Genomic DNA, 23,582 nt, shown 5'->3' with positions numbered 1-23,582 from the left:
ATTCACCCTTTCATCCATCCTATCATCAATCATTCCCCACGTATGCATGCATATCTATCACTTTCCCATATTCATTGTAACGAAAGGAACCTCAACATCCTCACCCGTCTGATCCTCAACGCAAACCTCGAAGATTACAGCCTTTTGGTGTTCAGGAACTGGCTTCTTGGAGATGTGGGCCACCAATTCACTCAGCTTCATTGCGTACCGGTCGGCTAGCTTGGAAGGTGGGAAGAAACTGGCGTAGAGGAGACTGACACCGGAGCTGAGCATGGTGACTGTGAGACCCTTCTTCTCAAAGTATTCGAGGAGCTCCTTGAGAGTGACATTGTCGACCTCAAAACGGTCCCATATCTTGTCGATAGCGACATCGCCGTTGTGACTCTTGTACTTGGCTTTCGGGCTCTCGACAGGCTCTGAGAAGCCGAAGAATGGTAGAGCGAGATTGACGAAGCCGTTCTTATATGCCTCGAGCTTGTTCTTGCCATCAACAACCTTGTAGAGCTCCAGGATGACCAAGCCAGTCACAAGAGCCGTAGTAGTAGCGATCGCGGGAATGATCTTTCCGGCAATGAACTTAGTCTTGTGTCTATCGGCAAGCTCGATCTTGTAGTTCTCGGCACGAAGATTGCTGGCAGCGGTGATGAAGTCGATGTGGTGGTTGGTATCATCATCCTTCTCAAACTCAACCGGCTCGAGCTTAAATCCTGCAAGCTGTTTTGGTGGTGGAAGCTTTTCCACAATCTTTTCAAGCTCTGCATTGTCGTCGAAAGCAGATGAGTTTGCATTTGGATCCTGGTATTGTTAGTGTTGGAAACTTCATCGGGGTTACAGAATACTTACTGGCTCACTGTCATCAGCTTGGATCTTTACAGACGCGTTTGGTGAAAAGTCGGGAATGATCATATTATCCAAGACCTTGAGAATCAGAGCTTCATCCAGGTCCTTGGTATTGATACCATAGTTGTAAGCGTGGAGGTTTGCACCAGCGACAACAAATGTAAAATGGAACTCGTTCTTTGGATCGAACTTCAATGGGTCAGGAGCTCGCTTAGGGCCTGACCAGAAAGGTTGTCCACTGGAGGAGACTGAGTCCTTAGGGAAGTTGTAGAGTAATTGCTGGATGGCGTTATTGTATTGCTTCTCAAAGAGCAATCGAGCCCACTTAATGCAGTCCTCGACGCTTAGAGGCTTGTCGTCGACCAAGAAGTCTCGAATTTGCTCGAGAGTGGCTTTCTCATTACCTCCCTGCTTCAAGGTTGTCTCAATGTAATTTGGCTGGCTCAAATACAGGTTGACAGTTTCCGCGGGCTTGACGAAAGATGATTCGAACAATTCGCGGGCCCATGCAATCGTGTGCTCGATCTTGTTGGGGAAACTTCGCAGAGTGCACATAGGGAAAGACTGCTCCGGAGGATCCTGAGATGAGGAGTATGATTCGGTCAAGCTGGGAATGACGACTTGGGTGTTTCCCTTGGTGCCCAAGGTACCGCTCTCCAACAGCGGCTTGCGGAAGAACACGCAGCGACGATCGACATATGTACGAGCATCAACGTTATCCAGGGCATTGGTGACACCATCAAGGGCAGTCCAGAACTCCTCGTGGAAGATATGTTCCGTGTCCTGTCCGACGCGGTCTCGCATAGTGACGATGTGGCCCTTCAGTTCTGGGTTCATTGCTTGAACAGCAGCAGCAGCACAGTCACTCTTCAGCTGTCCAACATCCTTCGGTCGGAAGAGGAATTGTCGGTTGAGATTGCTCTTCTCGATAGAGTCCATATCTGTTACGCTGATCTTTCCCTTTGGTCCAGTAGCAAGACCGATCATAGCCCAATTTTTCAACATCTCACAACCGATAGCACCTGCACCAACCAAGAACTCTTGAACATTTGAGAGCTTCTCCTGGAATTCTCGTCCGAACACAGCAATTTGGCCGTCATATCTGGAGTTCAGAGGCTTGCAGAGTTCTTCGGATCTAGCCGAGTTCTCTGGGAGCGACTCCAAGGAGTCGAAGTATAGCCACTGGTTGATGGGCATGAACTTTCCAGAGACAGCCTTCAACACCTCTTGCGCAGCAAGACCACCAAAGAAAGCAGCCATAGGACTCAGGTCACCTTGGGCTTGGTAGCTCAGCTCTCCAAGCAGCTTTTTGTCGATTTCGACATCAAGCTTCTCCTGCTTTGCAAAGGCCTCGGCAGATCCAATCACAATTGCAGCATCGACTTCATTATGTGGATTAGGTAGACGGCCATGTTGTTCAGCAAATGCGTGCAGGGCCTGAAATCCAACATGAAGTTGTGATGGGCGATCGAACTTGGCGTAGTCGGAGATGAGGTGTTCGGGCTCCTTCAGCGCAACTGACAGAGCCTTGAAGTCAACAAACTTTGGCATCTTGACTTGTGTGAAAATACCGCCTCTCTGGTATTGCCCTAGTCCGGAGACATCTCCGATTGAGAACGTATATGGTCCCTTAACTGTAACCTTCCGTGGTTCAGCAGAGTTGAGTGCCTCAAGTCCCTGCAGCTCCGTGAAAGTAACATAGTCCCCATCTTCCAAACCATGTCTAGTCTCGTCCAGGGCTGATACCAGTCCTTCTTCGTCGATACCTGCAACGATACCTGATACCGGGGTCTCTCCTGTAGGATCGATAACAGTGAACTTCTCTCCAAAGTCACAGAATATGGATCCAAACAAGCCGAATGTATCCGCAACAACCAAGTATATGCCCTTCTGGTGTAGATAGTCTCCAATGATGATCTGATCTTTGATGGGGGTATTCGTGAGAACGACGACTTGGAAGCGATCGAATTGTGGGAGGTTTGTGGTAAGACTTAGGGAATTAGCTGATGCTTACAACACACGGACTCAGCAGCCTACCTGGTAGAATCAAGAACAGAAACCGGTGTGTAGGCATTTAATTCAGCTACACGTGGTGCTGTCACTGCTGCCCGAGGCTTTCCAACATCCTCAGGGTGAAGGAAGAACTGGGAGGAGAGGTCGGCGATAGCGGCGGGGGCGGGGTCGTAGAGGGTCAGACTCTTGACACCTGCCAGAGCAATGTTCTTTGCAATCTCAACACCAAGTCCTTTTAGACCGACAATAAGCACGTTCGACGCACTCATACGCTTCATGGCTTCGTGTCCTAGCACGTAGAGCTGTCTGCTGTACAGGGACTCATCGATGTCGTTGTTGCCTACCACCGACTCGTCCACCTGCATCTTGGTCTCCATATCGACGTCTTTGGAGTCCTGCAAGGCCTTAAGCATCAGTAATATATCTCACACGTAGATTGGAACCATCTCATGCCAGAAGGAAGCTCTTTTGCAAGCTTGTTGGGCGATGGAGGGGTAAATCAACATACAGTCATGGCTTTCTTCGAAGGCTGGGAGAAGTCTGGATTTGACAGCTTACGTTTCCCCAGCTTGCAGTCACCGTTCGGAATCACCTGCGATGGAATTGTGGCGTTTGACTTGTGTCCCAGGTGTTGATGCTCGTCAGGTACGGTGGGTATTGGACCCTGATCGCGGGAGGTCTAGTTTCGGTCCCAAGAAAAGTCAACCAATATTGTTGGCTTTGTGGGTGTGTTTATTGCTAGTAGAGATCGCAGATACTTCAAGTTGACTGTGCAGTAGAGAATATGGAAGATTGAGGGTTTGTTCAGGTAGGGTCGTAGAAGGCAACAAAACAGAACTGGGCCTCACAGCATCGCATCGAACTGTCTGGAGCTAATGACATAACAGCAGGGGACATTTGAAATCCCGTTATGCCTCAGGCCTCACGGCATGGATCAGGCAGAAGTCACGTTTTCCATTACTTCTTTGAACGCATATTTTGCCTCGAGAGACCTCCACATGGCAATTTTTGGCTTATGATAAGATTCTGCTTTCATCCCCTTCATATTAATATTCCACCAAAGCTACTCACCGAGTGAGCAGAGCAACCCTGGACTCAAACGACGTGGCGGCTCTAGCGCTCTTCTCGAAGCGGTCAATCTTCGGCATCTAAGTCATCCTGAACCCCGCGATTCCGTTTCGCTTTCTCTCCAGTATTAAAGATTGGCGATGGGCATAGGCTTGAGATTCCGATTAGCTGATAATCTGGAAGTTTAAACCCCAATACCCAGCAGGAAGATATTTTGGGTCAAGCGAAAATACACGTGGCATGAACTTGGAAGGATTTGGAGATGGTCAGGCACAGTGATGCAGGAAACCAAGGCGATCCCACCAGCTCCCACCACACCACATTTACCCCCCGCCAAGACCGAAGGCTGATGAAATTCACCACTGCATGCATAAACCCTTGTCAGAAAAAGCATTTCATTTTGTCCACTGAGAAGCATCCCTTGAACGAACTGGTCGTAATGACACAATTCCCTAATTCCAATCCAAGCCTGAGCTTTGCTGCCATGATATCAACGTCTAAAGAAAAAGGAAGTACCGGTCTAGAATCCTCTAGTTGATCTTTTGAAGCTCAACGTCGCTACGCCATACGTCAGCAGCTGCAAGGGGCACTGCAGGGAGCACATACAAGATAAGATCAGCCTTAGCTGGGATGTGACCTGGGAAACCACTGGGTTATGTCAGTTGTGGTGGTCCTGTGGTATACTTTTGTCGGGATGCGGTGTGGGAACGCAGATTTGGCAACGGTTCAGGGTCCAACGCCATGCGGCCAAATATGCCCGTGTGTTGTGTACGGAGTACGAAGACACCGTATAACCATTGTGTGCAAAAGGTATTTGAATATTTGGATCTCTTACCGGTCGCCATATGCAAAGTCGCTGTAAGAGAAATTATAAGCATTGGTCACTTTACCCAAAAGAAAGATCAATGAATGGTTTACGTACCTGGTAATGTCCAGTGTGGCCTTCTCGCCGACCTTCATGGTGGTGACACCTTCGTCCCAACCTATGGTGAAGCTGTCAGTTCTCTATTCCGGGACGTGTCGTGGAGCTCTGCTTGGAGGGTATACCCTTGATGACTCTGCCAATGCCGATTTCTGTGACAAAGGCTCCACGGCCAATGGATGAATCGAACCTGGAAATCCGTATGTCAGCAAATGGTTCAATCTGCAAATCTGCCAGGTGGTGGGGCAGAGATAGCGAATGTGCAAAGTTCATATTTTAGCTCAAAGTCAGAAGCTATGTCGTAGAGCCAAGCCAGAGGGAAATAGAGCTCTTGCAATCGCCAATCGAGAGGGAGAATGTCATTGGCAGAAAAGACCTACTTGTCGCCCTTGTTCTCAGGCTTGGAGGTATCCTTGAGATAACCAGTGTACTCGATGGTGACTCTGTCTCCGACCTTGGGGATAGCTCCATCGCCCTCCTTGAGAACAGTCTTGGTGACACCCATAGCTGCTGATGTGCGAGAGAAGCTTCGGATTGAGCTTGTAGTGGTGGTGGTTGGAAGAGATGGCCTTGCGAATCTGAGAAGTCTTGATGCTGAAGAAGAGAACATGGTAAAGAGAGGTAAGCAAGCGGGAGAGCAGAGGTCTTTATGCTGCTTGCCCGAGGCGGATGATGTCGTTTGTTCGGCACAGTGAATTGTCGCTTCCTCTTAGGTACCAGCAACCCTGTCAACCCTTGCCTTACGCCCTCCTAGCCTCCTAGTCTCGCTAGTGTAGGAGCCAGGCTACCTGTGTATAGCTAGCTTTCTTTGTTAAGTAAGGTAGGTAGACCTGGGAAGCTGAGCTGCGTGCCTCTTTTCCTTCCGGGGATGTATCCGGCTTGATACTTTCTGGTACAGTAGTGGGCCATCCACGGGGCATGGTCGTCTTGTACTGTAGGCGTCGCCCTGTCGCTTTTCCCCCTCCCCCTCCCCCTCCCCCCTTCCCCCTTCCCCCTTCTCTCTTCGACCCCTCACAACGCTTTCCCACGCACTTGGCTTAAGGTAGGATGTGCGATACCGTCCCGCCATGGGCATGGGCATGGGCATGGGCATGGGCATGGGCGTACAGGGAACTGGCATATCATATTGTGTCTTTGTGCATTCGTGCCTCTGTGCTTCTGCGGGCTAACTTGTGCAGACCCTTCGCGTTAGCTGCCTGCCCGGCGGGCATGGCGGTTGTTGTAGGTACGGTACGGTGCGGTACGGTACGGTACTTGAAAGGTAATTTTCCGATGTTTTCGCAGTCGCAGTCGCAGTCGCAGTCGCAGTCGCAGTCGCAGTCCATTTTAGAACTTCGGGCTCTTTTGCCTTCGAATCCCATCCTGCCCGCCCTGCACTGGTGTGCTACAGGCATCAGTCGGCAGTGTAGTGCAGTGCAGTGCGGTGCAGTGCAGTGCGGTGCAGCTTCTTGCTTGCTCCCTCCCTCGCTGCCAGAGGCGCAGGTTCTGTCCTCCCCTCCCCCTCCCCTCCCTACGTCAGGTCAGACCAGGGCCCAGGGTTGGGGTGCAGCCCGCCTCGAACTTTCTCACTCTACGGAGGTACAGCAGGTAAATTTAGGTACGAAAGGTACCTTAGTACCGAGCCTGCGAGCCCCCAAAAGCCCGACGAACCACCATCAACCCTCCCTCCCCTCCCTCCCCTCCCGAGCCTCCCCTCCCCTCCCTAAACTTCCAGATTCCCAGACTCCCGGTCTTCCAGTCCTTCCGGTCTCACAGAACCTTACCATACCTTACCATGACTTGCCTACCCGACGCAGATCAAGTCTCTCCTCCGCCTTACGAGCTCTCGAAGTCTGGTAACCAAGACCAAGCCTCACTCTTTCTGAACAAAGTACAGTACAGTACAGTGCTGACCTGACAGTACCTTGTCCTGCCGCTCCGGTTGTGCCGCTACCATGCCGGGCTGCCCATCCGAGCCATCATCACGTCTCAAGTCAAGAATAATAATAGCCTCGCTATCCAAACCTTCACTCTCGCGCCGCCGAATCGGTACCTGTGTCTCCATGCCTCTTCCGGCTTCCACGCCCTTGCCTTACAATCAATCAGCAGCTAGTCTACCGTCCGAGTGAAGCCCAGACTTTCTATTCTCCGCAAGCCACCTTGAATTGCTGCCCTCCACCAGCTGCCTGTCCACGCCATACTTTGCACCGAAGTGAACTGCAGAGTTCCGCTACCAAAAAGATACTTACTCGCGTTTGCCGCCAGTAAATCCTCGAATTCTTTCTGCCCATTTTAAGAATCCGCGGAGCTACAGACACCTGGGTCTGTGAGCAAAAGTTACACCGCAATCTGCGGTCATCCATACAGAGAGTATCGCAACAAACATTGGCTCTCCACACCTAGACGCGGCTATCCACAACACTGTGGGCATGGTTCGATGTGGCTTCCCTGGACCTGCAACACATAGATCGGACTCTACCATTTGGCAGGCTGGATGGCAACAGCAGCCACAGAGCCACAGGACCGGTTTTATGACATGAAGACGGCCTATGGCGTGCAGAGCAAGAATCAATTCTTGTGCTGGAAGTACCGAGATGGTGGCAACGGCAACCCGACTGGCGGGCTGGAAACCTCCTCAATATTGCCCTGCATATTTTGCAGGAGGAACCCGACCAACAGATGGTCACCATTTACGGCGGTTTACGCGCACTTTCCTGCGTCTTGTTGAGCAGTGTCGTGCTATCATTCTACTTGTCCATTAATGGCCGCATACTCTGCAACGCCTTTTTTGATTGCTTGGAAGAGCATCAAGAAACATGCAAGATGCTAGGAATCAACAGAGATTATGGGCCGTTGGTGACGCATGCCAGCCTCACCTTACACTAGCATTAAAGATACCTTTCCCAAGGCTTTGAGGGCCCCGGTCGTGAAGCTCACGGCGCAATTAAGCTTAACGCCGCTTCGGTTTAGCATCAACTTTCTTTGGAAATTTGCTCGGGTCACCAACCGCAAAGAACACAACGCTTTGTGGACTCCACATATCCTTATGTTTATGTCATCTTATCAATCCTATCATGAATATCATCGGTCTTGCCGCCCATTGACCTACCGGATCAATCCCGACGTTGATATAGGGCCCTCCTCCCTTTCAAAAAGCCAAGGTGTGGGCGTACTTGAAGTCTTTTCATAACAGTACAATATGTTTCTTCTAGGCCGTGTCCGGGACTCCTTGTGGACTCATTCAGCCCGTCTTGACCTTCATCTTTCCTTCCGTTTAGCATTTCTGCCTGTTTTTCCCTGGTAGTTTATCCAAGCATTGTACTTGGAGGTTGGCCAGCCACGGCTATGCCACAATCAATACGAAGCAGGGCAGGTACAGCAATTCTTGATCACGTTACTCGGCTATCATAACTCTTCCGAGTCAAGGGCGCATATTTGACGTCGCACTTTTGGTAATCCTAGAACGTTATGCGCCATTGTATGTCACTGTAATCCCTTGAACCATCATCTCAAGTCCTAGTCTTCCGAGGACTCAGCTGGGCCCATATCCGGTCTTGCGAATTTTGCTATTTAGTCACAAGCAAGCATTCTGCTCTTTTGTTTTTGCCGTTGGACCAAAGAAATGCCTCTTAGTTCGGGTTTCAAATTACAATAGAAACAACAAAATATCCGGCGAGCTATAGTTAACGCCTGAGCCTGGTCAATACAGCATCTGATTGATGACTTCCGGGAAGCCGGACGGTTGCTCCCGCGATATTATTGCTTCATGATTCTATTATTCTCACATCATGCACGATCCAACTCGCATCCATATCTCTAACTTTGAATTCTTGATTAGATGCAAGACTAAGACATTCGAGACTTTTAATGCCTATTCTGCTTTGGTTGATCATAACACGAATACCATCTGGTTGAACTGCTCGGTTTATCTGCTGCCGCTCCATTAATACGATTGAATCAAGTTGAATTTATATTTCAAACATGCTTACATGCAAAGGCAAGGTTCTCGTGCCCCTTTCTCAGAAGTAATTATGTCACCCGCTGAAGATCTTGGTAACAGTCCTTGCAGACTGCGAACATCCGACTCACCGCTCCACAAGGGGGTGCAAACAGCTGGCGCTGTTGAGTACACATCAAAACTGAGATGCAGTATTGATTTACCTTGTTCGTCCTGTCATGGGTATATCTTTGGGATTCTAATGCAACTCACACATGTCTCTTCTGGCCAGATGTGTCGAGTGTCTTCGTTGACCCCGCACGGTGAAGATGTCCCACTCTACTTGAACTGTGGTACCGCCATTCTTCCAACATATCTAGCTCAAGGAACCGATTATGACGGGGGCGCTTGCTTCTTTCGGAGATGTGTGCATTCGGTGTGGCTGCGCAACGCAGCAGACTCCTCTCAGAAGATCCCTCGGTGTTGTTTTCGCTTCTTCATTGAGGATATCTCTTGGCTCGTCACTGCAAATCCATCTAGACAACCTTTGATGGCGGTCTGTCATCTGTCGTATTCTCTGACTGATGAGCGTAGCGCGGCTTCCGTCTTGACCACTGTGGATCTTCTTTGGAATTCGTGATAAAGAAACCAGGTCACAAGTCTTACTGTGGGGCAGAGAGGAGATTGCGGATACAGACCATGCTCTCTTGATACTTTTCATACTTATTGATGCGTGATCTTGGTATTGTAAGCGAGACAGTTGTCTTTGAACCCTGCGGCATGAATAACACGAGCACAATTCGTTGGTGGAACAGGTGTCCAGTGCCATCTTCACCCCCTCCTGTGCCGCAGTGGTTGCCACCGTTGGCTTTCCTCTGAAGAACAACAGGCGCAGCGAATCCACTTTCGCGGTGCATTTCTAAGGAATCTATAAGACGATCTTCGTCGTTGAAGCCTCGCCTCATCACACCATACCGAGTGTAACCGAACGTCCTTGGGCACGAGGCCTGGTCCTCAGCTGTGAAGCATCAATCTTGGCCTCCTTCATTCTTGACCCTTCAATGCTCCAGGACGAAAGGTGTCTCGGAATTCGAGCTTAATGCTTTGGCTGTTTGTGGATTATAGGATGCTATCGCAGCACTCGCTCAGGAAACACAGATCGATACTTGTCGGGCTCTGCAATCATCCCTTTCTACCTCTTTACCTTCCTCTATTACCGACACGCATCGACAGAAGACACGAGCCAGCTTGATATAGACCCTCGGCGATGCAGTCTAACATAACAAACGTCACTGGCGACTTTAGAGAAATCGCAGAACAACCTGGAGCACATATCCAGATCTCGTCTCCTGAGACTCCTCTTGCATGTCGTTGCCAAAACAAATACAGCCCAGTTGCATGAGCTACACCTCGTTTGGCTGCAGCGAAAATGGGAGGATAGCATGGAGACGAGTAGTTACATCTGCGACGTACATTTGACTCCGGATTTCGACCAAAAGCTAAGACGGTTAGGGAAGAGGAGCTTGCGCCTTGCTTGCGTCATACGGCAACCCACTGTCGTCAATTGCATATCTTTTGTCAAGACTTCGACTGCCAAATATCTATATTCCACAGAGTATGAGAAGGTCTTATCTCCATGAGAGGGAGGTTCTCTATACTATACGGTTCGAAATTCCTCTGAAGGGGGCTGGTTACTACACGATCTGCAGCCCGGCGTAGTTCTCAAATTACTTCTTGCTCCCAGGGGCACATCACGAACAGTGTTTACTGGTGGCAGTCGAGTCTCTGTTTGCACTTTCACACGGTCCTGTGTGAGGGTATGGGTATATATACTTCACTACATTCACTTTGCGTTACATGACAGTTGAGAATCACCTGTTTTGGTTTCTGTATCTTTGAATATGGAAGCTGGAGATTTGATTCTTGTAGGAGCACTTTGCTTCGCCTCGTCAAGGGTGCCAAGGTTCCTCCCGCATTCATGCCACTTGGCCAGGCCTTAAAGAGCACTATGACATGTATCTATTTGCTTTCGCTCAAAGCCTCACACCTCACCGAAGAAGCGAAGATCTTCAATTGAAATTGGTGGAGAGTCTCATTGGGAAAGGTATGAATAGTGGTTTTGGTTATTTGTTGGTGACAAGATACGGTGGTTAGATACCTCTCCTCCAACAAATCCCACTTCCTCGCCGTAAGTGGCGGCTTTGGTGGTTGAAGGAAATAGTCTCAAGATGTCCTTCGCTGTCATTTGGGATCTGATTGTCATTGGCAATCTTGCTGTCAAAACATACTGTCGCCACTTCTTCATTTGTGCAGTCTTTCCATTTTTCCAGGACTGTCCTACATCAACAGACGAAAGGAGCTGGTTGTGCACAAGAATTGCGATCCACTGTGCTGTATAGTACTACTGCTCACAAGTCTTTCTTGCAAGATATCGGCAGAAGACATGTCCATGGCCGTGTGAATAGGGCCTCCCATTATGTTTCGTGGTGCCGCTATTTATACCGGTATGTATCCATGGCTTGAGGTGAATGTCTGTTGGCAGTGAAGGCTAAGCGATAGAAGTTCTCAATCATTGGGATTGTGCAGCTGAACCTTGGACAGTCTAACGTACATTTGTTCAGTTTGAGATATCTCCTGTGGGGAGATGATGAGTTCGGAGTAAGTCAATAGGTGGTAGTGCAGGTAAGCGGCATGACACAAAATACGTTGACAGCGTACGCTTCGGCATCACCCCTCTGAAGAGACCAAGTCATTGTTGACAACGGCTGCGCCCATATGCAACCAGATATCATGAGAACGATGGACAAAGACGAAGAGGCTGTTTGGTTCTTCAGTCAAGATCCACTGGATAGCACCCTGTCCTAATGTTCTCAGAAATCAAAAGCAATTTAGCGCCAATCTGACTGACATTGGCGCAAGCCACCCGCGTACCACCCCGCAACCCAGTCGTTCTTCACAAGCTGGCGACTGTCACATCTCACAAGTCATGGCTGAGTCGGCTTCAAGATGTTCAAGAAAGCGAAGCAATTTGCACTTGGCCGGCTTATTTCTACTACTAAGCAAAGAAATGATGCCGGGCCGGCGGGACTATCTCCAGACAGTGCCGAAGTCGCATCACCTGAGCTGAGAACACAGGTTGAGCAATCATCCTCCTTTCAACATTCTACGCCTGCTGTCGATGGATTACCTACAATCACAATATACGATGAGGAAACGAGCGGCTCGCAAGGCCCTAGCACGGCAACACTGTGCGAGACCTGCGGCCCTCTCACGACATGCACTGAACAACCCGTCTCAACAATAGACATTTTCAGGTCTGCTGACGGGCATTGCTCCATCTGTCTTCTCTTCTCAAGTGTGTGTCTCTTAGCAGACAGCAATGATTCCGTCGGCTATCTATCATCCTGGTCCGGCAGCAAAGGCGGCTTCGGTGTCTACCTGATCTCGAAGAGTATTGAAGGAGGTGTTCAAAGACCTGACGCCACTGTTGCCGTTGTTGTCCTCGCCGTGGATGGAGGTGAGTGACTTGACCCATCTTCCAGGCTATCTCTACTAAATCTGAATAGAGAGATCTCCATCGCCGTTTCCGTGGCTACCGAACGTTACCAAGTCTCCGTTTGAGAGGGGTCAATTACGAGATACCCAGAATATCTCTGCGTGGATTAGTGATTGTCTGGTGAACCATCCATCGTGTCGGCAGGACATGTTGCCGAAACTTCCTACCAGAATCATCGATGTGGGAAGTAGCACAGTCCAGCCAGCGCTCAAGATCACTAATGGTGAGGTTGGAAGATACTTAGCTCTCAGCCATCGTTGGGGGATATTGGACACCCAAGTCAAAATGCTGGTCACGAAACGGGCATCCATCGAAGAATTCTGTCGCGGTATTCCCATGGCTTCGTTTCCTCAGACGTTTAGACACGCAATCGAAGTATCCCGTTCGCTTGGAATACAATATCTCTGGATCGACTCACTGTGTATCGTCCAGGATGACTTCCAGGACTGGGAGATTGAGGCTGCTAGGATGGGCGACATCTATGAGAACGCTTACGCAACACTCTTTGCTGAACGAGCGAGTCATTGCGACGAGGGGCTTTTTTCGACTGAAGAAGACAAAAGTACCACGAATGAATTGATACGAGAAATCAAGTATCAAGACCCACGGACTGGTGACAGTTGCTGGATATTGGCATCCACTCGACACACATACTATCCCAATTCTCTCGCTCCAGACGAAGCGTTTTGCTTAGTTGACAAGGCTGTCTCGCAGCTCCAAAATCGAGGCTGGATCATGCAAGAGGAAATCCTTTCCCGCCGCAAGATCTGCTTCTCTAGCACCGAGCTCCACTGGCAATGCGCCTCGATATCCCGCTGCGAATGTGGTCTGCAGTCCCTCACGGAAGCCCGATTCACCGACAACGACCTGACCAGAAACCTGCTCTTAACTGAACGCCGCGACGGCATCGTCACAAGAGGCCTGTCAGCCAGCAACAGCACTAGACGCCTTGCCGGCCGCACTACGGATCTGAACAAATCCTGGAAGAAGCTCGTCGAGATGTACGGTGAGCGAACTTTCACTTACGAAAGCGACAGGCTGTCGGCCCTCGCGGGAGTAGCATCCAAGCTCGGGCGTCCACCAGAAAATTACTGGGCAGGTATCTGGCGCGAAGACGCAAACAGCCAGCTCCTCTGGCGCGGCTGGAACCGACCCGCCGCTCCGTGCAGCAGACACGAAACGTACTGTGCGCCGTCCTGGTCGTGGGCTTCCATCCAAGGAGGTGTAGCGTTCTGTTCGTTCGGGACGGATAGTCGTCAGCATCCATCAACGCCGATATGGGTGGTTTTGGAAGGGTCTTGTGAGCCTTCTGGGGAGAACCCCATGGGTCCTGTGTCGACGGGTATGGTTCGCGTGCAGAGTAGAGTCGTCGAGGTGTTTGTCGATGAGTGTGAAGGCGTGGCGCCGAGGATTGACAGTTATGCTAACATGCAGTCGTTTGAGCGGAGGGGAATCTACCAGGTCAAGCGGGGTGGGGAGATGTATCACTTGTTACTGAGGTCCCCGCGTCAAGGGGGAGGAGATACGGCCGATCCTTCGGTTGTGGCGCTGGATACGGCGGAAGATTGGGGATTTTTTGCGGAGAGGAAGGGAGTGAGGTTGCTTTATCTTATTGCGCAGGTGGGGTCTGCGACGGGGGCGGCGATGACGGATTATACGTTGAGGACTATGGGGTTGCTTATTAGGGAGTCGGTGTCGTATCCGGGGTGTTGGGAGAGGGTGTGTGTTGTTGCGCCGCAGGGGTGGTGGGGAGATTGGAGGGTTCTTGGTGAGGATCGGGAGATTGTACTGAGATAGTCATGAAGAATCTATGGTGCTGTTCTACGAAGCGGCGTACACGATGGCACTCTCCAATCTAGGTAGAATCTACATAATGGCCTAGACATCACTCCTTTTCCAACCGCGCTTTGTCCCACAGTGGACTATTCTGTATCACTGTTGGATAGGGGAACAATGCTCCCAAGCGTGTATAAACATCAACATGATACCGACATTCGAATACTCACCATGACAATCACGCACCCTGTCACAATCCCATCTCTTCGCATTCCGATATAAAAACTCCTCTGTTCACAGCTCTCAATTCCCAACACAGGATAATGTGCCATGTGCAGGTCATACCATACACTTGCGGTCACGGGCACGACATCTCGCTTGGCACTCCTCGCCTCGTTCGCTGCTGGGCCAGGCGCAGAGCCGAGAATACTTGCAGTGCTCCTCATAGGGAGGTTAAGCTTGACGATGTATTCAGTCTAAAGCAGTGTCCAGACTGTTCGAAGATCGGTAATTGGCTTTCTAAAGTCAATAAGCTAGAAGGCGAAGCTGGGAAGGAAGGGAAAGGAGATGAAAAAGACGGGAAGGGCGTCGAGGATAACCTTCCTTCACAAAGCTAACCTTATTGTGATGGGAAATCCTTCCGAGATCTCATTACGATTCATGGTGAGTTTTCAGCGACCTTTTCGCTTATCAGAAGCTGGTTTCGCCGCAGGGCCAGAGAGGCCAGAGCTGAAAGCCTCCCAGTAGCTGCGTAGACTCTGTTCAACAATGAATGCTTTAAGTTCCGTCTGATTTACTTCGTACATCCCCAAAGCTAGACAATAGATTCGTGTATATTTTGTTGAATTTGTAGGCATGAACACAGAGAATAAATGAAAGGTGTGTGATGTTCATCGGATGGCGGCTCGCTTGAACAAACAGTTCGGCGGAGCCGTATTTTCTTTCAGGTGCAACAAAGTGCAGCCACTCATCAAAGACATACAATGTATCATTCTAAGCCCTTTGTTAACTCTGTTGACATTTCGTAGCCTGTTTTTATTTGGGAAACAACACGTCAAGAAGCACTACATTAGTTTAATTCAGTCCAATTAACCCGAATTCCTCTCTGCCATCAATTGATCAAAATTTCCTTCCGAACTGTCAGTGGCACTTCATCTTGCTTCAGATAGCAATATTTGAGTCTCTCTCACATCAATAACTTCCCAGTTGTGTACTTACATTTTCATCGACAAATCTCGAAGCAGCGAGCAACATGTGTCACCGTGCGCTCCATCCCTATTCCTGCGGTCATGGTTGGGGCCAGGAAACCATTCATCGCTGCGAGCTGAGCTGTGTATCTCCATATAAAGGAATCATAGAGCCAATCAATCAGTGTGCTGATTGCATTGCAGCCGAGAAATGGCGAGAGAGAGTAGCGGCCCAGAACAACAACCAGGATGCAGGCTCCTCTGTATCTCAAACTCAGAAGTTGCTTCTGGGGAGACAGGCCGGCAACAATCAGAGTTCATGAGTCAAATGATGACCAAAGCTATCTAGAAAGAGTTCAGACTCGTGTAATCAAGATTCTTCCCTGGGAAATACATACCTTTATTTTACTCGATAACCATTACCATAGTGATGTAGAAACAGTTCACCCACATGTTCTGAGCAATTTAATTGTCACGCATTGACCTGAATATAACTTAATGAACTTGAAATCATAGACTCGTAATGCCCATCCTTTCGCTTTGTATGTACTGGGTTTGTGAGAAACTTGGCCTGGTAAAAGGGCTTAGCCTGGCTGAGTCTCGATACTTGAATTAAATTTTGCACTTGTTCATGACTGCCTACGGTATTTATTATTTTAACCGAGGTTTTCATGACAGTCAAAAACTGCTAGTGCGTTTCTGGGAGCTAGAATAGCCTTTACCAAGTCCTTGGGTGAAATGATCCGCTAACACAAGACTGTCACAAATTAGTCTCGGCACTTAACACTCACCTAGTCAATTATTATCAAACCGACTGAACAGCTTGGCTAAATTTCACCTAGTCAATCATTATCAAACCGACTGAACAGCTTGGTTATATTTCACAAGTACTTCCTCAAATTGAAAATTTCTCTCTGTGTCATCAGTCTCATCCAGCGCACTCATCCAACACCCTCACCGGATACAAACCCAAAAACCCGAATTACGAAATCTCCACTTCGTACAGCAAAATGTGTGGTGTTCTAGCACTGATACTTGGGAACTTGGACTCTAAAGATGCAGCTATCGAGTTGCATAATGCTCTCTACGCACTGCACCATCGTGGTCAGGTAAGCCATCGTCGCACATCATCAAACGTCTACCTGCAAGACCTGACAAAATCAATACAGGACGCGTGTGGCATTGCAACATCCCACAAGTCTGGACGAATGTACTCTTGCAAAGGGAAAGGATTCGCATCGAAGGTGTTCCGAGATAGTGCTCTGCTTCCTGAGCTGCCTGGATTCATGGGCCTTGGCCACCTCCGCTATCCCACAGCAGGTACTTCGTCGAACGCCGCGAGTCAGCCATTTTATGTCAGCTCGTAAGTTATGCTGATTACTGAAGTTTTCAATACTTACTGACTGAGACAAAGGCCGTACGGCTTATTATTTTCCCATAATGGGTAAGTGATCTGAGCAGCGCGGTAGTGTTTTATCGAGTCACTGACGCCAGTTCTAGCAACCTCTTGAATACGGACAAACTTAAGGAATACCTGGATCGTAAAGCACATCCTCCTATTAATACAGACAGTGATTCTGAGATTATGTTGCAAGTTCTGGCTTCTCAGCTACTGCAGAGAGACAAGCGGAGGGTGGATGCTGATGATATATTCACTGGCCTCGAAAAGATGTGAGCTTCTACTCGACCACTCCATAGCAGGCATCTATGGAACTCAGATCTGACCGTGACTTTAGGTTCAAGATGACTGTAGGAGGCTTCGCCTTCTGCGGCATGGTTGCAGGTTTTGCAATTTTTGGTGCCAGAGACCCCAACGGGATCCGACCTCTGGTGATGGGATCGAGAAATAACCGGGATGGGAAAGGGGTGGATTACATGCTAGCTTCCGAGTCCATTGCTTTGGAACAACTTGGATTTACTGATGTTCAGGACATCAGGCCTGGCGAAGCAGTAATCATTCCCAAGGGAGGGAAGCCTATCTTTCGCCAAGTCCACCCAGAATTGAGTTACACACCAGATATCTTCGAATATTGCTACTTCAGTCGTGAAGACTCAACCATTGATGGCATTTCTGTGTACCAGAGTCGGCAGAATATGGGGTACAAACTCTCGCACACCATTTGGGAGATATTGGGGCAATCTAGCGTAGATGACATTGATGTTGGTGAGTATCAATCCTTGGAGCAGGCCCACTTTGGATTTTACTGATAGGTGTAGTGATTCCAATTCCCGACTCAGGAGTTGTGTCCGCACTAGCTGTTGCTGAATCTCTCCAAAAGCCGTATAGACATGCATTTTCTCGAAATCGCTACACTTTCCGGACGTTCATCATGCCGAGTCAAGAGAAACGCCGTAAAAGTGTCCAGTCAAAACTCAATCCACAGAGAAGGGAATTCGAGGGGAAGACTGTGCTTCTCATCGATGACACGTACGTGACGAGTGCTGCTAATTGGTTCGAGAAGCTAATCACTTGACAGAATCGCGAGAGGCACCACTAGCCTGCGAGTTTGCAATATGGCACGCGACGCCGGAGCAAAGAAGGTATACTTTGCATATACTGCTCCCCCGGTTACGTAAGTCACATTCTAGCCTGTGTGGCAGATGGTTACTGAGACATATCCTAGACATCCACATATCTACGGCATAGATCTAGCCACATCATCGGAAATGGTCGCTCACAACCGCGATCGCAAAGCGATTGCGGCATCGATAAACGCAGATGAAGTGGTCTTTCTCAGCCTAGAAGATCTCGAAGCTGCTTGCGCGGAACTCAGCCCTCGACCAAACCAGCGTTTTGAAGTCGGTGTGTTCTGCGGAAGATATGTCACGCCTGTGTCTGATGGTTACTTGAAAAAGTTTGAAAGCACTCGAGGCAAATCCAGGATTGAAGATGCGAGCGTCGGTGGGTTTGCAACCGTTGGCGATAGCATGACAACACCACCACCTGTGGGTGGGCGCTCGGATGTCAGTCTTCATAATATGGTAGCCGACCAATGAAACCGAGGATTATGTAGGAAATTGCATGGAGAAAACCCTTCATATGTCTTTTGTTTTCTCTTAGCCATCCCCTGGCGAATCTGGCTTCGGACCAACATGTCTACATAATGTTGTGGGTTTTGGCATTCAGCCGAGACATCTTGCAATTTGTAATCGTCAATAGACCTCGACGAAGCTTGGGGGTGCACTAGTATTGTAGTTGAAGATTGGCAATAGGCATAGAATAGTACTAAACAGGTTTACTAATTTTTACATAGATTCTGTATAGATGCCCAGCGCCCTGATTTGAAGTGTCATCTCATTGATGCCGAGTGAAACAGATCTAGAGGCCTACTCTTCGCCAAAGAACTAAATTTAAATGGTCATTGAATGCGAGAGCGGCTCTGTGGGTTTGACAATAGTCAACAACTTGACAGCAAGGGGAGGAGCAGCTACCGCGAGCAAAACTCCGTGAAAGCGCACCAACCGCCTTTAAGGTCCACTGACCCACGCACCACGCACCTTCGTACCTTAGCAAATAGCATGTCTTTATTCAATCGCTAAAGATAGAACGTTGAAAACTTGCTAGTAACAAATTTACAAGACCACGCCGACTTGTAGAATCAAACTCTAGAACAAAAACCGTCCAAGTGGCTATCAGGAGACAATCGCCTCATGTAAACAGCACTAGTGCTCTTTAAGCTTAGCTCGGCCGGAGATACCTCCACCGTCATCTTTATAATCACTGGCGGGGTTGCACCAAGGTTCAGGTCACTTGCACAGCAACTGTTCCTAAACTCTTCAGTCGTACTATCCATCTCGAAGGGTGCGTGTTAAGTCTGCCTTATCTCACACTCTCCTTCTGTTCGTCAAGTTACACATGGTCGGCGTCGCTGGGAAGTCGCAGGCTTGCAACACCTGCAGGAAGAGGAGAGTAAAGGTATGTAACCATTCATAGATCATGTAAGCAAATGGTATATCTTGCTAATCGAAAACCCTGCTTAGTGCGACTTGGGACGGCCCTCTTGCCTAAAGTGCACCACATCAAATCGAGCTTGTACTGGCTACGACCGGGATCTCATTTTTGTCAACAGGACCCCCTCGGACCCTTCGTCCACCGCGACATCAGTGCTGTCACAGATCAAGGCTCAGCAGAGGCTGAAAGACGCAAAGAAAGAGGCTGACTTGCATCATCTTTTTACCGAGTCCTCGCACAAAAGCCGCGATTTTCGACATTATGCTGTCGAGCTATTAGAAGCTATCTATCTCCCGAAAAAGCCAGTGTCAAGCAGCTACAATACAAAGACCAGCGGAGGAGGCTTCTCGTGGGTATACTGCCTGAAAGATCTAGTGGCACCTAGCAAATCGTTGAATACTGCCCTCTTCGCGTTCTGCCTTGTCCAGCTGCACATTACTGGCGCAGGTAATGCTTCACTTTACGAATGTCTTGATCAGTACAACACTGCTCTGCAGCACCTCTACGCCGATCTAGCCGATCCGGAAAGACAATTTCTAGAAGAAACATTGGCCGCTATTTTAGTACTATCTACGTGTGAGGTATGTATAGAAGATCCTGTGAAGCATCGTGGTGAGACTGTGAACTGTAGCTTAGATAATATGTGGCGCATCTATCAATTCCACCCAGCCCTTCAGGTATAGAATTACTGACAAAAATTCCTAGCTCTTTGTGTGTCCTACAGAAAATGGCTGGAGCGTTCACGCACGCGGCATTGCAGAGATCCTACGATTGCGTGATCAGAGAATGGCGAGTACTCCGGCTTGGCGACACTTATTTTCACGTCTGAGGATTGTCTGCGTAAGTTTAGCCAAGCATCTTTGTTTTCCATCTAACGATCTAGTAGACTCTGGAAGCTCTAACGAAGCGACAAGCTGACTTTCTCGAAAACAATATATGGCGACAAATTGTCAACGAATCCAACCTTGACGATGCTCTTGGCGAAGTCTATCAGATGATCGCAGATATTCCTACTCTGCTCGAGCAAGTGGTATCACTCCCTTCCATCGGTGACAGAAATATTCTCCTGAAGGAGTCGGCCGACATTGTACGATCAATATTAGCTAAGGTGAAGTCTATCAAGTCGTGGTACGATAACTTCTGGAAAAATTCGCCGACTCCTCGATCTTGGCTGGTCCCAAGCTGTGCATCGAATCTTGCTGATGTAGACCCTACGAACAAAGTCTTCTCGTCCTGCTTCGAGTTCGAATCCCTCAGCGTCGCTGCCACGGTTGTGATGTGCTGGTCGGTCGCCGCTCAGCTGTACAGCAATGTTATTCAGATACATTCCCTTGTACAAGCAAGACTTGATCGTCACATTGCGCTCGAAGATCTCCTGGCTCAAGTTGATACTACTGTGGTAGATGCGTCAAGCAGGTTAGAAGCTTCTAGTCAGAACACTCTCTTAAGAGAGATTCAAAGCGAGGGTACAAAGATGGCGCGCAACATATGTCAGTCAATGGAGTATTATCATCGAATAGAGATGGGAACATACGGGAGCCACGGAATCACCTATCCGTCTTGGAGCGCTCGACAGTATTTTCGGCTGCATCCGGGTCACGAGCAAGAGTGGTCATGGTTGCAAAATATGCACAAGATGGAAGGTCCTGGTACACGTTGGGGACTGTCAACGATGGCATTCGCAGACATTGTTGAGCCATTGGGAGGTTGGTCAAGGTAAGGCTTGAGCTGCTGCGCAGCATGTCATCCTGTAACATTTTCTGCAGCTATTGCGATTCGTCGAAATACTACTGGTGAACTCCCAAGAGCTCACACGAGCAAGGCAGAGCGAGGGCACACCAGAAGGGATTTGGGGAGTAGAACACGTGGAAATCGAGTTGGGGAACGATCACAATATGAAATTCCATGCTACATATCAATCAGCGAATGGGGGTTTTGGCGTTCAAAATTTTGTATTCACTTCGCCCCGCTACTGTAATCAATATTCAATAATTGACGGTGAGCAATACCGATCAATGTCCAAAGCATCTGTCGTCAATGACTGTGAGAAAGAGTACATTATTTTACAGAGAAGAATCGAAGGAGACTTCTCCACTAAACAAATCCCATGGAATCCCCAATTGTTGTTTTGAAAGTCAGACTGTTGCTCCACCTGCGCCTTAATATGCCATGACGCTTCCTTCTGACGCTCATTAATATGCTCACCGAGTTTTCATTCTAATATACATGAACCCAAACACGTCACTCACTTCTTGACCAGCAGTCCAGGACCTACTAATATGACCCGCGAGAAAGCGATGAACACACCACCCTACGATCGTTAGTCTTCATGATAGAGATGTTGCACTTGACGTGCTTACCGCGATCAGCATAACACCACAAAAGATCTTGAGGCCGGAGTAGCCCCCATTCTGTGAAGTCACAATCGCTCCAGCAATTGGGCTGCCGAACAAAGCACCGAATGAAGAGAAAGCATAGAGCGCGCCGACGCGGAAGCCCAGCTTTTGGATATCGGATATCGAAGCCACCAAAGCAGGAATGATGGCAAGTGTCAAGCCCGACACAAATCCGTACAGCACTGCAAAGACGATGATTGGAGCGTTGGAAGCTGCTGGTAGCCACAGAGCAAGACTTATGACTCCGCTAAACAACGTGAAAATGATGCAGACGTTGAACACACCATACACATCTCCAAGGTGAGCAGGGAAGATTCTACCGAAGACACTCGCTGCATTGATGATCGGAACGAGATAGTTCGCGAGTCTGGTCGACATGCCAGCTTGCTTCGCCTGAACAATGATGAAGTTGAAAGGCAAGAATGCGCCGATGTAGACGAAGAGCGAACCAATAGCGAGAAGTAGGAATGGTATTTCGGCGAACGGCATGAAATACTCCTTGAAGGTGAACGGCTTTTTCTTAGGGGGTAGACGAGACTTGACTGCGATGTTGCCGAAGATTAGCAGCCCAAGGATAAGGAATGCAGTGATACGCATTGCCCATCCAAATCCGACTTCCCCAATCAATTCCTGGACCATAATTGGAAGTATGACACCGCCCATACTGGAACCAGACACCATGATGCCGAATGCGAGTGCTCGGTGTCTCTTGAACCACGTTCCAGCCGCAGCAATAGCTGAGCGCTATTAGCCATGGGTTTCACAATGACAGAGTCATGGATGTACTTACTAGGGTAGAACAGGAAACTCGTTCCAATTCCACTGCAGATACATTGGGCAAGAAATATTTGATAGTACTCGGTGGATATTGAGAGCATCATCAATCCAAAAACATGCATAAATGATCCCACAAGCAACGGCCATCGCGGACCATAGCTGTCACTTAGCTTGCCGGAGAACAAACCCTGCGAAAACATTAGAATTCCTCTAGCCAAAGGCGTGTACCATGAACTCACGAAGAAGAAGAGCATGAATGATTCTGTTGCTGGGATCCATGCCACGGTACTTGGCGAATACGAGGAGAGCTGGTTGGCTTGGTAGTAGTCCTGGAAAACGCCAATACCTGTTGTCTTGTTAGTTCACAATGTTTACAGCAAGTCTATAATAATGGAACATACAATTTACCCAGCCAAAACTTGAAAATACGGTACAGAATCCTCCTGCAATACAGAACCATGCCTGAAAGCCGCCATCCGGGAACTCGTTTGGATCTTGTCCAGCGGGAGCTGAATTTTGCGCCTGCTTTGATGGGGGCTCTGCAACGTTGTTCTTCTCGAGGTCACCGTTTTCCAACCTTCCTAATTGTGGGTTTGAATCGTCGTGTAAGTGATCTTGCGAGCCTTTGTTCAAGGTAGGAGCCTGAGAATCAGTGTCCACTTTCGACTCCATCATGGCAAACGAAGAACGGGAGAATAGCGTGTTGCTTCTGGTTCCACAGCGGAGTTGACTATCGACGAAGAATGAAGTTCAACGAAGGATGAAGTTCAAGTTCGAGGAGTAACTGGTGGAAGTACCATAGTCCCTTTGAGAGACGCTAGTCCGAATGCGGTATTATCTTTCGAGCCCCAACTTTAAACAGTGACGCACGGGTGTATTAGTCAGTGTTTTGGTTTGTGAGCCTCATGGCTGCTTTATCTCACCCGATTAGGAATCATCTTTCGAGCAGTAAACGCGGGTGGCGCAGATAAGGTGCAGCAGGATTCACCAGGAGTGATACGGCAGCACCTGCATGCAGCCTTAATTTGTGGACTTCAGTGGGCCGGCCTAATCAATCCCGATCAAAAATGCTTACTTATTCTCCGCGTTTGCCAAAACATAGGGAATGGCAGGGGGGATTTTACCCGGCACTATGCCATTTCCAGCATATCGTTTACCAGATATGATTCTGACAACTCC

At 48.8% G+C, this 23,582-nt stretch overlaps 6 protein-coding genes across 8 annotated transcripts; 3 read left to right on the top strand and 3 right to left on the bottom strand.

The window, feature by feature from the left end:
• Positions 1 to 57: 57 nt before the first annotated feature.
• On the bottom strand, positions 58 to 3,367 carry ONS95_014541 (uncharacterized protein; the record flags this gene model as incomplete). Its single annotated transcript, XM_058508198.1, has 4 exons — positions 58 to 795; positions 844 to 2,830; positions 2,878 to 3,248; positions 3,362 to 3,367. The coding sequence occupies 4 exons, from the start codon at positions 3,365 to 3,367 to the stop codon at positions 58 to 60; spliced, it is 3,102 nt and encodes a 1,033-aa protein (XP_058355880.1).
• A 485-nt stretch (positions 3,368 to 3,852) lies between these two features.
• Positions 3,853 to 5,453, bottom strand: FPR1 (FK506 binding protein proline rotamase rapamycin-binding protein; the record flags this gene model as incomplete). Its single annotated transcript, XM_058508197.1, has 7 exons — positions 3,853 to 4,072; positions 4,438 to 4,479; positions 4,528 to 4,569; positions 4,757 to 4,777; positions 4,844 to 4,904; positions 4,969 to 5,033; positions 5,224 to 5,453. The coding sequence occupies 6 exons, from the start codon at positions 5,451 to 5,453 to the stop codon at positions 4,452 to 4,454; spliced, it is 447 nt and encodes a 148-aa protein (XP_058355879.1). The 3' UTR covers positions 3,853 to 4,072; positions 4,438 to 4,451.
• Positions 5,454 to 11,765: 6,312 nt separating this feature from the next.
• On the top strand, positions 11,766 to 14,112 carry ONS95_014539 (uncharacterized protein; the record flags this gene model as incomplete). The annotated part of the gene is made up of 2 exons (XM_058508196.1): positions 11,766 to 12,276; positions 12,326 to 14,112. The coding sequence occupies 2 exons, from the start codon at positions 11,766 to 11,768 to the stop codon at positions 14,110 to 14,112; spliced, it is 2,298 nt and encodes a 765-aa protein (XP_058355878.1).
• Positions 14,113 to 16,288: 2,176 nt separating this feature from the next.
• On the top strand, positions 16,289 to 18,275 carry ADE4_2 (amidophosphoribosyltransferase; the record flags this gene model as incomplete). The annotated part of the gene is made up of 8 exons (XM_058508195.1): positions 16,289 to 16,387; positions 16,448 to 16,641; positions 16,693 to 16,722; positions 16,779 to 16,949; positions 17,015 to 17,442; positions 17,496 to 17,706; positions 17,756 to 17,851; positions 17,903 to 18,275. The coding sequence occupies 8 exons, from the start codon at positions 16,289 to 16,291 to the stop codon at positions 18,273 to 18,275; spliced, it is 1,602 nt and encodes a 533-aa protein (XP_058355877.1).
• A 226-nt stretch (positions 18,276 to 18,501) lies between these two features.
• ONS95_014537 (uncharacterized protein) lies at positions 18,502 to 21,164 on the top strand. 2 transcript variants are annotated; one of them, XM_058508194.1, is made up of 5 exons: positions 18,502 to 19,194; positions 19,260 to 19,811; positions 19,936 to 20,070; positions 20,117 to 20,946; positions 20,997 to 21,164. In XM_058508194.1, the coding sequence occupies exons 1-5, from the start codon at positions 19,135 to 19,137 to the stop codon at positions 21,025 to 21,027; spliced, it is 1,608 nt and encodes a 535-aa protein (XP_058355876.1). In that variant the 5' UTR covers positions 18,502 to 19,134; the 3' UTR covers positions 21,028 to 21,164. The 2 variants fall into 2 exon arrangements, with proteins under 2 accessions (XP_058355876.1, XP_058355875.1); XM_058508193.1 differs by having other exon boundaries at positions 19,026 to 19,194; positions 20,117 to 21,164.
• Positions 21,165 to 23,443, bottom strand: ONS95_014536 (uncharacterized protein). 2 transcript variants are annotated; one of them, XM_058508192.1, is made up of 5 exons: positions 22,805 to 23,443; positions 22,643 to 22,749; positions 22,417 to 22,591; positions 21,591 to 22,363; positions 21,165 to 21,541 (listed from the first exon to the last, which is right to left on the bottom strand). In XM_058508192.1, the coding sequence occupies exons 1-5, from the start codon at positions 23,076 to 23,078 to the stop codon at positions 21,476 to 21,478; spliced, it is 1,395 nt and encodes a 464-aa protein (XP_058355874.1). In that variant the 5' UTR covers positions 23,079 to 23,443; the 3' UTR covers positions 21,165 to 21,475. The 2 variants fall into 2 exon arrangements, with proteins under 2 accessions (XP_058355874.1, XP_058355873.1); XM_058508191.1 differs by having other exon boundaries at positions 21,165 to 22,363; positions 22,805 to 23,159.
• Between the last annotated feature and the right edge of the window lie 139 nt (positions 23,444 to 23,582).

This window comes from Cadophora gregata (assembly GCF_030347475.1).
Source record: "Cadophora gregata isolate MNR1 chromosome Unknown scaffold_9, whole genome shotgun sequence".
NCBI classification, from domain to species: domain Eukaryota; kingdom Fungi; phylum Ascomycota; class Leotiomycetes; order Helotiales; family Ploettnerulaceae; genus Cadophora; species Cadophora gregata.
The sequence above is the reverse complement of the archived record's forward strand: the minus strand, read 5'-3'. Positions and strand labels throughout refer to the sequence as shown.

Bases quoted from the DNA above. Each gene is read 5' to 3' on its own strand.
- ONS95_014537 (XM_058508194.1), top strand. From the start codon at position 19,135: ATGGTCGGCGTCGCTGGGAAGTCGCAGGCTTGCAACACCTGCAGGAAG. The intron at 20,071-20,116 runs GTAAGTTTAGCC...ACGATCTAGTAG, and splicing joins CACGTCTGAGGATTGTCTGC to ACTCTGGAAGCTCTAACGAA. The intron at 20,947-20,996 runs GTAAGGCTTGAG...CATTTTCTGCAG, and splicing joins CCATTGGGAGGTTGGTCAAG to CTATTGCGATTCGTCGAAAT.
- ONS95_014536 (XM_058508192.1), bottom strand. From the start codon at position 23,078: ATGATGGAGTCGAAAGTGGACACTGATTCTCAGGCTCCTACCTTGAAC. The intron at 22,750-22,804 runs GTATGTTCCATT...ACAAGACAACAG, and splicing joins AAGTTTTGGCTGGGTAAATT to GTATTGGCGTTTTCCAGGAC. The intron at 21,542-21,590 runs GTAAGCACGTCA...TAACGATCGTAG, and splicing joins GTGGTGTTATGCTGATCGCG to GGTGGTGTGTTCATCGCTTT.